The sequence below is a fragment of the Clarias gariepinus genome, chromosome 17, assembly GCF_024256425.1.
Source record: "Clarias gariepinus isolate MV-2021 ecotype Netherlands chromosome 17, CGAR_prim_01v2, whole genome shotgun sequence".
NCBI classification, from domain to species: domain Eukaryota; kingdom Metazoa; phylum Chordata; class Actinopteri; order Siluriformes; family Clariidae; genus Clarias; species Clarias gariepinus.
Window position 1 is genome coordinate 21,492,582 of NC_071116.1, and position 12,966 is coordinate 21,505,547.

At 37.3% G+C, this 12,966-nt stretch overlaps 1 protein-coding gene across 2 annotated transcripts; it reads right to left on the minus strand.

Annotated features, from left to right (window-relative positions):
• Positions 1–104: 104 nt before the first annotated feature.
• On the minus strand, positions 105–7,868 carry tmem150c (transmembrane protein 150C). Of its 2 annotated transcripts, XM_053476137.1 has the most exons (9): positions 7,555–7,632; positions 6,856–6,932; positions 4,700–4,793; positions 4,399–4,452; positions 4,269–4,301; positions 4,103–4,170; positions 3,182–3,309; positions 2,490–2,667; positions 105–742 (listed from the first exon to the last, which is right to left on the minus strand). In XM_053476137.1, the coding sequence occupies exons 2-9, from the start codon at positions 6,899–6,901 to the stop codon at positions 534–536; spliced, it is 810 nt and encodes a 269-aa protein (XP_053332112.1). In that variant the 5' UTR covers positions 6,902–6,932; positions 7,555–7,632; the 3' UTR covers positions 105–533. The 2 variants fall into 2 exon arrangements, with proteins under 2 accessions (XP_053332112.1, XP_053332113.1); XM_053476138.1 differs by lacking the exon at positions 6,856–6,932 and having other exon boundaries at positions 107–742; positions 7,555–7,868.
• Between the last annotated feature and the right edge of the window lie 5,098 nt (positions 7,869–12,966).

The following is a 12,966-nucleotide window of genomic DNA, read 5'->3' on the forward strand; positions in this document are numbered from 1 at the left end:
AAATGGCAATGAAACTATGTAGTAGAATGCCATTAGACTTATATCACTTCAATATAAATCTTCATTAAGTAGGACTAAATACATAATCTTATAAATAATGTACAAAATACACCACACTTTTAGTTTTTTTTATTTTGATCTTGATAAAAAATGTGCATAAAATGTGCAAAGAACTAGTGTTTATATTTAAAACTAAACTTCAGACGTTGACCTACTTTTTAAATTTATGCTTATTCTCTTGTAGATGATTAGGTGTCTTTCTCAAGTGCTACAAATGATGTCTAGTCACAAATCTAATATGTACCTTTACTATCTATACACACACATCTTCCATGTAAAACACTTTGTGGCACCTGCGATACAAAAAACTTGCTTTAATTCAGACATGATGTCTGTTTGTGCTTCTCATATTTTTTGTATTATACCTGCGAGAAAAGAAACATACTTCGTTATTATAAACATGCATTATTATTGAGGGTAATAAATGATGGAGGTTGCGGTAATTCTGCTGAAGAAACAGAACCCGGAGAGTCTTATAGCTGGTCTGATTGGTACTCTGAGACCTCAGAGAAGGTCTCTGACAGGCTCATTGGAGGCTCCTGGTCATCGCTGCACACGATCTCGAAGTGGTAGTGACGGAACTCGATAGCGAATGACCCCAGGAACGTCAAGAAGAACATGACCAGTGCCCACTGTGCCCGAGCGGCGTGCATGTGCAGACGCTGGGCCATTAGAGCAAAGTCTGGTAGTGTGTTAAGATCAGAACACGTGTAAGTTTATCTGAACTTAGTATTCATGCAGTAAGTAGTTATGATCTTCAAAGTGCTGTGTTTAAACATTCTAATGCTGGTGCAGGCATACAGTAAATCCTATACACCATAATGACATAATGCTTTTAAATCGCTTGCAGTCTTCTCCATAAGTATTGGAATGGCAATCCAATCCATTTGTTTTTGCATAACACACTAAAAAGATTTGTATTCAAGGTCAAATACACTCCTTTATGTCACTGCCTGCACTGCCTGTAAGTCAAGACCGGACTACTGCAGCTTACCCCTGGCAGGTCTGCCTCTGTCCACCATTCGTCCTCTGCAGCTGCACGTCTTGTTTTTAACCTTCCCAAGTTCTCCCACACCACTCCACTTCTCCATTCCCTCCACTGGCTTCCTGCAGCTGCCCGCATAGAATTCAAAACACTGATGCTCGTCTACAAAGCTAAAACCGGCCCAGCACCCACTTACCTCTCAGCTCTAATCACACCCTGCACTGCACCACATTCCCTCCGATCTTCCAGCACTGCACGACTGGTCCCACCATCTCTGAAGGAGCGAGGAAGACATGCATCTAGACTTTTTTCCATTCTGGCACCTAGGTGGTGGAATAAGCTTCCTCTAGATGTATGTACAGCTGAGTGACTGGTGATCTTTAAATGACGACTAAAGATGTATCTGTTTCTTAGATATTTTGGTTTATTCTAAAATTCCTACCAGTGTTTGACTGATGGTACTTAGTCCGAAACCTAGTGTAAGGATATATCCAATGATGGAAACTTCAAAGCATTTTTCAAGTTTTTAAGCAAGTTGCTCTGGATAAGAGTGTCTAACAAACGCCTAAATGTAAATCAAAAGATATATATGTGAGAATGGGTTAAAATCTTTTGGATATTCAAATCAAGATTTGGTCCAGAACTGCATTTTAAATGACTAAATGCTGATCAAATAATTGAATTGACCGCTGTAAAAACCTGTATCCCCTGATGAAGTCATTTGTTGTGTAGTGTAGTGTAGAGTACAGATAGAATAGATGCATGTATATAATAGTGTTGTTTTTTTTTTTGTTGTTTTTTTAAGATTGGCTACGCACAGTGCTTTTTCCCATATCAGCTGTCTTGTCATGCTGGTTTCCCCTTTAAACAATAAATTTAGCCTTTACAGGTGAAACCTTCAAAACAAGATTCAGACCTATTAATTGTTTCCATCATCAATCTAACAACAACCACCGGCCAGGGTAGCAACCAGTGTTCCAGTATTTTTGATCACATGAAAAATGGATGGGATCAAACAAAAGTCGCCATATTCCAAGCTGTTTAACATTTTCATCTTTTCATCCCAAATGTCTACCATCCCAGTTCTTTTGGAGAGGCCTCTGTATTTATGAGATATTATAGCAGCTATTAATAGTTTCTTCTCATCAGCTTCTCTTTTAACTCATTTGTAGTTTTATAAAATAAAAAATGCTATTTGTGACATTACAAAGTACCAATCCCTCACTCATGATAAAATAACCAGTGTGTCTTAAAATAACAATTGACTGTTACTTCAAACTGTTAAACTGTGTTACTTACATAATTCCGTATTTCATAGTTTTAAAATCTCCAGTATAGTTCTAGAATGTAGAAAATAAATTACTCAACAAAAAACACTTATAAGTTATGTCCAAACTGGTACACTGTGGAATTCTATATAGATATATAGAGATGTGAAGGATACAAAGCACCATGCACAAAGTGACTGCCCCGGACAAGAGGAAGCGGGGTATGCCAGCTCGTCTGCCTTCGTTCCTCAAGTTGACCTTTAGAGTCATGAATGACTGGATCCAACAAAAGAGTGTACCTAGGCCAAAGGTCATGGATGTGCCAATATTGTGGAGCTCCTCATCATTTGACAACTAGACAGTGAATAAAACAGTGAATAAATTGATCACATTTAAAAATATCAAGACTGTACTGTAATAAACCCCCTTGACTTTAATATTTTTAACATATAAACACAATTACTACAGTCACAAAAATACTAGGGACTGGAAAGGTCCATACCACTTTTTATGTCATTTTCTCATTCTCTATACCACTTACCCTGTATAGGGTCCCGGGAAGCAAAGAGCCTATCACAGGGGACTAGGTAGGGTACACCCTGGACGGGGTGCCAGTCTATTACAGGGGACAAGTAGACATGCACTTACACTCACACACTATATGCAATTTGGAAACGGCAGTTAGCCTACAGTAATCTGCATGTCTTTGGACTGTGAGAGGAAACTGGAGTGCCCGAAAAAACCCAAAGAGCACGAGGAGAACATGCACGGATACTAATCAGTAAGCAGGACTTAAACCCTTTGACCTTGGAGGTGTAAGAACACATTGATAAACACTACATCACCATGCCAATAATCCATACTATACCTGGAAATTCCCAACCAACGTCATACCGAAGCAGGCCAGGGACAGAGCTACCAAACTGATGATATTAAGCCAGGGTTTGCATAGTCTTGGCTTCAACTGCAAGTATCTGAGGACTCCGAGGATGAAGCCTGAAAAATTAGCTATTATTAAAACCAAGCTTATCTAAAAACTGACAAAGCTGTTCTGAAATATAGACTTATAGAAAAAGATCCTGTAATATTATATAAATACTAAGTAACGTAGCCTGCATTTACATTTTGTTCAGCATTCTCTTTGCTGAACTTCATTAGCCCACAATACTCTATATACAGTAATATATATATATATATATATATATATATATATATATATATATATATATATATATATACGCTATATGGCCAAAAGTATGTGGACACCTGAAAATTACACCCATATGTGCCCCTCCTAAATCCATGGGCATTAACACAGATTTAGATCCCCCATTTCAGGCTATAACACTTTCTCACTTTATTATGACATCCTGAAATAATTTAGCCCTATAATCTCAGTGATGGGAATTCTTAATATTACAGCATACAAAGACATTCCAGACAGCTGTGTACTTCCAATAAAATACTCGACATGATCACAGTAACATTTAGGCATTTGGCAGACATTTAGGCATTTGGCAGACGCTCTTATCCAGAGCGACTTACATTTTTATCTCATTACACATCTGAGCAGTTGAGGGTTAAGGGCCTTGCTCAAGGGCCCAACAGTGGCAACTTGGTGGTTGTGGGGTTTGAACCTGGGATCTTCCAAACCGTAGTCCAATGCCTTAACCACTGAGCTACCCCTGGCCCAGTAACCATAACCATATTTGTTTTTGCTAGTATTCATTCATTCACCTTAAACTGCAATATATAAAACAAACCCTTTATACACAGATCATTACCTTACCCACAAAAGCTGCCATGTTCATGACTTGGCTAAAAACACAGCTGGCAGGAGGAGCATCACCTGCGATGCTAAAATATAGAAAGGCATTTAAAAAACGTATTAAGACAAGCTTTCAACTGCAAGAAGATTAACAACATAGTTTTGGGAGTATATAATTGATTTATACCTTATATATGGAGGAGACTTTGAAAATGCTCTCCTGTAAAAAAAATAAATAAAAGTCCATGTGACGCAGATGGATAACACTGTAATATGATATTAAGATACAGGATATAAAGGAAGAACATTAAACTTACTTATATTCAGAATTTAGTGGTGTGATTTTGTCATCCTCCACTGCTATAAAATAGCTGTTTTCAACATATAAGAAAAATTTTCTCAAATCTTAATTCAATTCTCTTCAGTTCCAGATTAGCAGGCTTAAAATGATCGGAACAATACAGTTTAACACTATCAAAGTGTGACATGTGATACAGGATCAACTGCCCAGTATACATACATCAAATGGAAGTACATTGTAATTTACTTTGAAACCAGATATATCATTAGTCCATTAAAGCTACAGAAAGAAAAAAGCAAACAGGTTTAAATACTCACACAACCCATAAGCCTGCGGCTGTGAAGAAAGACAACATAATAGGCAGAAACGTCCAAGGGCTGCACTTCCTCATGGTTATTAATAAAGCTTGACCTAAAAGAAAATAGATTGTGAAACTGTGGTTAAACAACTCCAACATCTATAATACATCCATAAGGCATACGTTCGTGAAAATACACAATGAGCTTTAAGCTCACAGATCAAAGACTTTTTTTTTCAGATTAGGATCAGGATTGGAAGGATGGAGAATTTGCCATCTCTATATTTTCCATTTGTTTTATAGCTGGTGATACTAATGAATTTCCTATTTATATCTGGAAAGTTTGCCATTTATATGGACAGCACAAATTAAGAAAGCATTTGAAAACAAATTCACAGGACTTAATCAGTGGACAGCGGAAATCGCACCAGACTACAGCACTTACGTACCACTTGGCTACATAATGGACATACTGCCAATTAAGCCTAGCTCTAATAATACTGAAATGACATTAGCTCTAAAAATTGTAATATAATATTACTTAACTGTAGACAAAATCTGTAGTTACGACACTGTTTATAATAATAAAGATGGACTGGGTATTTGTAGCAACTTATATTTGCAATTTATCAAAATAAAGAGCATGGTGTAAATATGTCAAAACAACGAAATGATTTTTATTATAAAATAAGCAATATAAAAAAGACATGTATGGGAAAAAAATTATAAATTATATATTTTTTTCATATGCAACATGTATATTTTATACTGCTTATTTTATAATAAAAATCATTTCGTGTAATTTTTCATCATAAACAATATTTATTTAGTGTAAACATTTTTGTATTACATGACAAACCCCTGCAAAATAAATGTGCCACAAAATAAACATTATATGAGAATTTGTATTTCGTGTATTAATTTGTCACGTGCCTAGGGTTAATTATAATAGTAATCTGTAGCAGGGGGCATTTTAACGCATAACACACACATTGAAATAAATAATTATACAAAAAAACTAAGCTGTGCAACTTAACTTTCAGAACTAAAAGTAAAAAAAATTTACAGCTCAGGCATAACATAAGCCTTTACTGACAATTTCTGTCGTTTTCTTTTGCTGGTTTCTTCATCTCTTGGCTCGCTGATATTTTTATCGCTCCTTTCCATTTTGCAGCTCGCAACAGAACGCTCCATTAAATCAATACACAGCTAACTGTTTGCGTCTCCTTCCTCTTTTTTGGGTGATGTAAGCGCTTCTTCTTCGTCTGTGTTTAGTGGTGGCTTGCACCAGTAGGCGCGCTGTCACGCCAAACAAATAATTGCGCAAAAACATAACGCAAGCTTTTAAAATTTATTTTTAAAAAAGCTCAGAGGCAGAAGATATTGCCCTGATCATTTTTTTTGTAATCAAATTACTCGAGTTACTCGAAAGAATCGTTTCAGCCTTCGTTCAATCCTAAGCCCAACATTTTGTCTTGTAAAGTTTTTAATACTACAGGGCTCAATCCTGAGCCCGGCATTTTTTGTCTTGTGGAGTTTCTAACAATCCAGGATTTAATCCTAAACCCAACATTTTGTCTTGTAAAGTTTTCAATTCACTCCAAGGTTCAATTATGAGCCAGACATTTTGTTTTGTAGTGTTTCTAGCTTTCCAGGGTTCAATCCTGAGCCCAGTATTTTGTCTTGTAGAGTTTCTAATACACTACGGCTTGATCTTGAGCCCGGCATTTTGTCTTGTGGAGTTTATAATACTCCAAGGTTCAATCCTGAGCCCAACATTTTGCCTTATGGAGTTTTTAACACTCCAGGGTTCGACTCTGACCCTGGGATTTCGTCTTGTGGAGTTTCTAATACCCCAGGGTTTGATCCTAAGCACTGCATTTCGTCTTGTGGAGTTTCGAATACCCCAGGGTTTGATCCTGAGCACTGCATTTCGTCTTGTGGAGTTTCTAACACTCCAGGGCTTGATCCTGAGCCCGACATTTCTTCTTATAGAGATTTTAACTTTCCAGGCTTAGACCCTGACCCTGGCATTTCATCTTGTGGAGTTTCTAATAATTCAGGTTTCAATCCTGACCATGGCATTTTGTCTTTTAGAGTTTCTAATAATAAAAGTTCATAATACTCCACAAGACAAAATGTAAATTTATGTAATTGATTGTGTGTGCATGGTGCCTTGTGATTGACTGGTGTCCCATCCAAGGTGTGCTCCATTCTCCATGACTCAGACCAGAATGGGATGCTCACTGAAGCTGAATGAATGAAGAAACAAATCTTAAAAACTGGTTAAATAGTCTCTTAAATAATTAAATTTTCCAACGGACACTAAGAGTATGGCAGACTGCCATATGTTTTAACATGAAATTATGAAAGGGGACATACTGTAAATATGTGCTAATGTTTTCCTGCACAAACATCTAAGGGGGTTATAATAATTTCTTTGCCTATTTATCTATGAAGCCTGTTACAGTTTGTACTGTACATGATCCTCATTTTAGATATTTTCCCCAACTGCATAGCGTGATTTCTGTTCCAGAGACGGTGCAATTGCTCAACTCCTGGGTCCAATGACTCAGATTAAAACAAAACCAAACCAAATGAAAACACATTTTGTTTCATGATAATTCCCTCACTCTGATAATTAGCTTACAATATGACCAAAAAAAAAAAAAAAAAAACAGCGATAGTAATCACCGCGCCAGTCCGAGCATAAGGAAGTGTATGCTTAAAACTGAAAGCAGACCTCTCTGTCTCTCTCTCTGTCTGGCTGCAACACACACACACACACACACACACACCTCATAAAATGGAGGCTAAGCTAACGCGCGTTTGTTTTAATCAATATCCTAAGACGCTATTTTTTAAAAAGTCTACCTTGTGATAAGTGCACTTCAGTTCCGTGTGCAGTCCTCGTCTCCTCTTCATTTGATGAAGACCCGTCTCCCCTCTCTCTCTCTCTCTCTCTCTCTCTTTCTGCTGGTCCGGTTGGGAAGAAGAGAAGAGGCAGGATGTCTGTACACGGTATTAATGCACTATTGGCTTTCCTGTTACAACACGGCTGATACGAGTGCACACCAGATCCTTCACACAAATACACACACAAAAAATCCTACAGACTGCAGGGTGGATTCACACTCACGAAGTCTTTCTTTAAATATTCCATTCTCTCTCACCCGCTTTGACAGCTCTCTCTCTCTCTTTCTCTCTCTCTCTCTCTCACACACACACACACACACACAGTTCCTCATTTCCCAGTGAAGACATTCAGTAATTACTTATTAATGCACTTTATTATGCTATGCTTTTCCTAAATCCACCCTTACTATCAAGGCAAACTCTTTGACAGTGTTACGGTTTTCATGTCGTTTTGCACTGTCAACTCTTACAAGTAGAATTTACTCGAAGTATTGAAGGAAATTCGTTGCCTTAAAGACGCCACTTCTTTTTCATTACACTAGTGGTTAGTGTTGATGCCTCTCACACCTCCAGGGCCAACGGTTCGATTCCTGCATGGGGTCTTTGTGTGTGGAGTTTGCATGGTTTCTCCGGGGAACTCTGGTTTCCTCCCGCAGTCCAAAGACATGCAGATTAGGGTCATGTCCACACTTACCTGGGTGTTATTTAAAAAAGCATTTGTATTTTTTTGTGCGTTTTTGGCCTTTCATCTACATGCAAATGTAGTTTTGGTCATTGAAAACGGAACTTCCAAAGTGAAGGTTTTCCAAAACTTCAGGGGAAACAGAGATTTTGGCTTGTTGTAACGTCACCTGTGCCGATGATGTCATTGTCTGTGTGCTAGTCTCCTTGATTTGACATCAGGTTTGTTTATGAGGATGTTTTGTGCAATGGTGGATTCACATACAGTAAATAGTGACTGTGTTAACGCTGCTTACTGGACTTTTTAAATGCGTGGACATACACGTGCAGTTACTTAGAGATTACGATAACAAATAGAGGTGCCTGAATTACTATGCTCATTGCTGCTACATGCAAAACTCCAACGACACAGACCACAGCGACAGCAACAGCGGTTTTAGACCCGGTCTACATAGCACAACCGGTAATGACGTTTTGTCTAGGCTTCTGATTGGCCCCCTGTTGATTAGGGATGCTCAGCACTTAACAGAGTTTTGCGTTTTCATGTGGGCAAAGATATTTTCAAAACGTAAATTATGTGGACAGAATTATTTTTAAAAATACCTGGCTACGTGTGGACATAACTGGTTCCCAAATTGCCCATAGTGTATGAATGAGCATGTGTAAGTGTGTGCCCTGTGATGGATTGCCACCATGCCACCCTGTATACAGTTTAAAGCAATACATACGATGAGACTGATGATGAGTGTGTGTGCCCTGCAATTGATTGGCAATATGTCCAGGGTGTACCCTGCCTTGTGCAGGGTGTACCCTGGGATAGGCTTCAGGTCCTCGTGACCCGTCAGTCGCGATTAATCATCCCTGCTGCTCATAAGGGGATTAGAAGCAGCTTGGCAGTGTTGGGGCTTAAACCACCAACCTTCAGATCAGTAAACCAAAGCCTTAACTATTAAACCACCACTAAACTTTGGAATGCATTTTAACACAGAACTAGTGTTATGGAATTTGGTTGTGATTACTTATGTTGGAATAGTGTCTTGGGTGACAATCTTGGGTGGTTTGCAGAGGAAGAAAACCTCAGTTTTAAATTTTAGTTTAAAAAATAAAATAAAATAAAATTCTGAACTATCCCTTTAAAAATCAGAGTGCAATAAACGATAACCTTTTCATAGTACAAAACACTAATATTTGCTAAGTAATGCAATAGACTTCTTTTTAAAATTGTGTTTATTTTGGGCTACCAGGGTGGCAGTGGTGGTCACAGTAGAGACTACAGTAGTCAAATATCTCCAAAGGAAATTTGATAAAAAAAAAAACTCTCTCTTCCCTTATTATTGTTGGCTTGTTATTTTTGCTTCAGAAGGTCCATGTGATAGAAGAAGCGGTATAGAAGATGAATAAATGAATAAATGTTTGCCTATTTTTTTCCTTTTTGGATTACTTTACTATTCTATATTTGTCTATGTTGTAGCATTAGTTGCTGATGGTCTGCCAACCTGACTGGCTCAACCTGCTTCAGCATCTGCCTCAGCTGTAAGACATATTGCAAGTCTTTACTTTGTTGCACACACATTGCAGAGTAGACACACACACTGTATATTGATATTCCAAACAGTTTAATTGGAGCTTTTAAACTTCTGCTGCTCCTAAACTTCTTAAAATGCTATGTGACAAAATCTTGTTTTGATTCGTGTAAAAATCAAGATTGGCTTCATGTTCAAGCTTGTGTGCAAGACCCACAACAATCTGTGACAAATAAAAAAAAAGGCAATAAGTTGTAAAAGTGTCCACCCACAGGCTTAGACAAATCCAATATTGTAGCAAGGGTCAATAATTCCCCAGAGTTATATCTGACAGAAGTTGTGCACAGGGCTAGACAGTTCCACTTTACACAGTTTCACTTCACAGAACGAAGCAGGTAATTAAATGTTGAAAGATTTTTAAATTAGTTAAATAATCCAATTCACAGATTTGATTCTTCATCTTCATCTTCAACAATTAAACACAAACACATGCACAGACACTTCTCTGGCTCACCATCTGGATTGTAGTGGCCACTGCAGTGCATTTTCATCATTTGAATGTGTTGAAAGTTGTTGATCACCAGATACCTAAGCACTCCCTTCCAACACCACGACAACCCTTCTGAGATCAGACCACTGGATTTCGGTTACAGCAAGAATCAAATTTAAAATGTTGTTCTCACATTACAAACCTCAAAGTTGCATACACCTTATTATCTATATGATGATGATGATGGTCTAGAATGACAGACTACATACCTGATCAGATTGTCAACATGAATAGCATAGGTCCTAGCCTTTGATCTAGGCTATTGCTTAATGGGATTTCACTGCACCCGTTCCATCGTCTTGTTTTTCAATTGATTTTTGTAAAAGTGTAAAGACTTTTCAGGCAATTTTAGGTAAATTATTTTGGTTATTTTTCTGCACCTTTTAGTTTTTTTTTTTTTTTTGATGGTGGTGGTGTTATTTATTATTTTTTTAGATTTCTGTACATCAGATTTTTTATTTATGCATATAATCAATTCGTGCCCAGGATTGAAATCTGTTTTTTTTTTTTTTTTTTTTGAGTTAAGTAGAGCAGGGTTGAGTTAAGTAGAGTTCAGTTGAGCATATTTTTTGTATAAACCAACATTCTCTAGTTAAGTTGTCATCAACACAAACCTATAGGACCTTGTACCCAGACTTAACTCAGAACTTAAAAAATACTGTAGCACAGCCAACAAATGCAGTTAGTTTAGTGACAAGATAAAGCAACAAATATTGTTCAGCTATATTTGTATATTTTCCCAATATCTTTTCAAAGGTGAACCAATCTTACGTTTGTAATAAATTATCTTCTACAGTATCTTCTGCATGACATTTGTTTAAATTAGTCAAATAAAACCAGTTTTAGATGTTGTTTTGTAATGTATTTCAGATGTAATTTTTGACCCAATTTATTTTATTTTTATTGAAAATTTTGACAAATTTCACCAAAAACAAAATGTTTACTATTTCGTCGTGTTGCTTACTTAAGCCCTTTTCATATATACAGGGGGCTGGCAAAAAATCTTGTAGAGAGTGATTTTGGCGAGAAAATGGTTGTTCTTTGATCTAGAAAAGGTGTTACATTGTGGGGGTACTAATTTGAGGAGAGCTTTGACGAGAGCAAGGAGTTCTCAGTGAGCATGCGGTGTGTGTGCAGCAAGAATGAGGAATATCTACTTATTTCAAGGTTTGGCAAAGAGTGAGAATGAGGAGCATTCCTACAGGAGCAAGGAGAGGTGAGGATTGCTCTACAAGAGGCCTGCAATTATAAAGAAACCTTGGCGAGATTATTACATGGCACAAAAGAACAATGCTACCACCGCGTATGCTCCACCCGCACCTTCTAGCAGGAGCTTTCGCCAACGCTCTCCTCGATCTCAACAACTCTCTTTGGGATTAAATAGATCACTTGCCAATGCTTTGCTCGTTCTCCCCAATCTCTCCAAAACTCCAGCCCAAGAGAGCCACATGCCCAGGAGTGCTTCAGGAGTGAGTCTACTGTACCATCGCCAGGAGCAATGTGAGAGAAATGTATAATTTTGTCTTGTAAAACTTTTACAGAGTTTTTTAAGAGGCTTGGGATAGTTGAAATAGAGCCCAAGAGTTCCAGGAAATCTCAGGAAATCTACAGTATGCCAATTTTCTCTCTTGCTCTTGGTAAGATTTCTTGTCAGAGTCTTGTATGTATGAAAGGGATTTACCCAGACCTTTGTAAACCTTTTTTTTTAGTCAACATTTTTAGAAGCTTATATTAGTAAGGCTGCTTGCTGCTCCTTCAGCAGTGTGCACATTTTCAACATTCCCTGTGATATTTCCCGGGGATTTAGCAAGTAACAGGTGATGTTTATATGTACTTTGATGCCTTGGGATCATCAGGCACTGAAAATACCCCTACTGAACCATGAATCCAATCTTATCGTATTAATTTCCTGATCTTCCCCTATAACAAAGACTTCAAAGAATGCAGCTCAGTTATTGCTAAAAATACAGACAGAACCACAGTTTCTAAAGGCTGTGCCAGATTGTCCAGTTGGACTGATCAAAAATGTGTCTATAAATTAACATATTACCGTGAAGCAGGAATTATGGGTAAACGTGAATATAACCTATATTGCCAAAAGTATTTGCTTTGATTAAGAATTGGATGCTACATTTGACTGCATATGAACATGATTAACATGAGCATTGGCAAACAAGCAAATACTTGAAATATATATATATAAAAGCAATCATGATCAAACTTTCTCTCTGTGATAGCGGTGTTTAGGTGTTAATCCTTCCATACTTGCTTTTTTTTTTTAAGGCAAGTAAGCCAAGTATTGTTGCCCAAGCATGAATTATAACAATTATCTGTGGACGAAAGCAATATAATAAAATAAATGTCAAAAATGAACAAAGCAAGTTACAGTTAATACTTAATATGAAAAAGCTTACCTAAAAGTAAGTAGTAGTCTGTCAATATATTTATACAGACCTGGAATAGATCAGGTGAACATCTTGCACTGGGAAATTAATCTTTTTTCTTTTTTTTTTCTCCTAAAATGGTAAATATTTAATTTTTATTTTATAGGAGCTAGCACTTAAACCTGACTCTTATTCACTGTATTTGAGATTACTGAATTGTTTTCTTGCAAGA

Coding starts and splice junctions, on each gene's coding strand:
- tmem150c (XM_053476137.1), bottom strand. CDS start 6,901: ATGGAGAATGGAGCACACCTTGGATGGGACACCAGTCAATCACAAG. Junction 4,302..4,398: donor CCACTAAATTCTGAATATAA/GTAAGTTTAATG, acceptor TTTTTTTTACAG/GAGAGCATTTTCAAAGTCTC. Junction 743..2,489: donor CACTTTGTGCATGGTGCTTT/GTATCCTTCACA, acceptor ACACACTACCAG/ACTTTGCTCTAATGGCCCAG.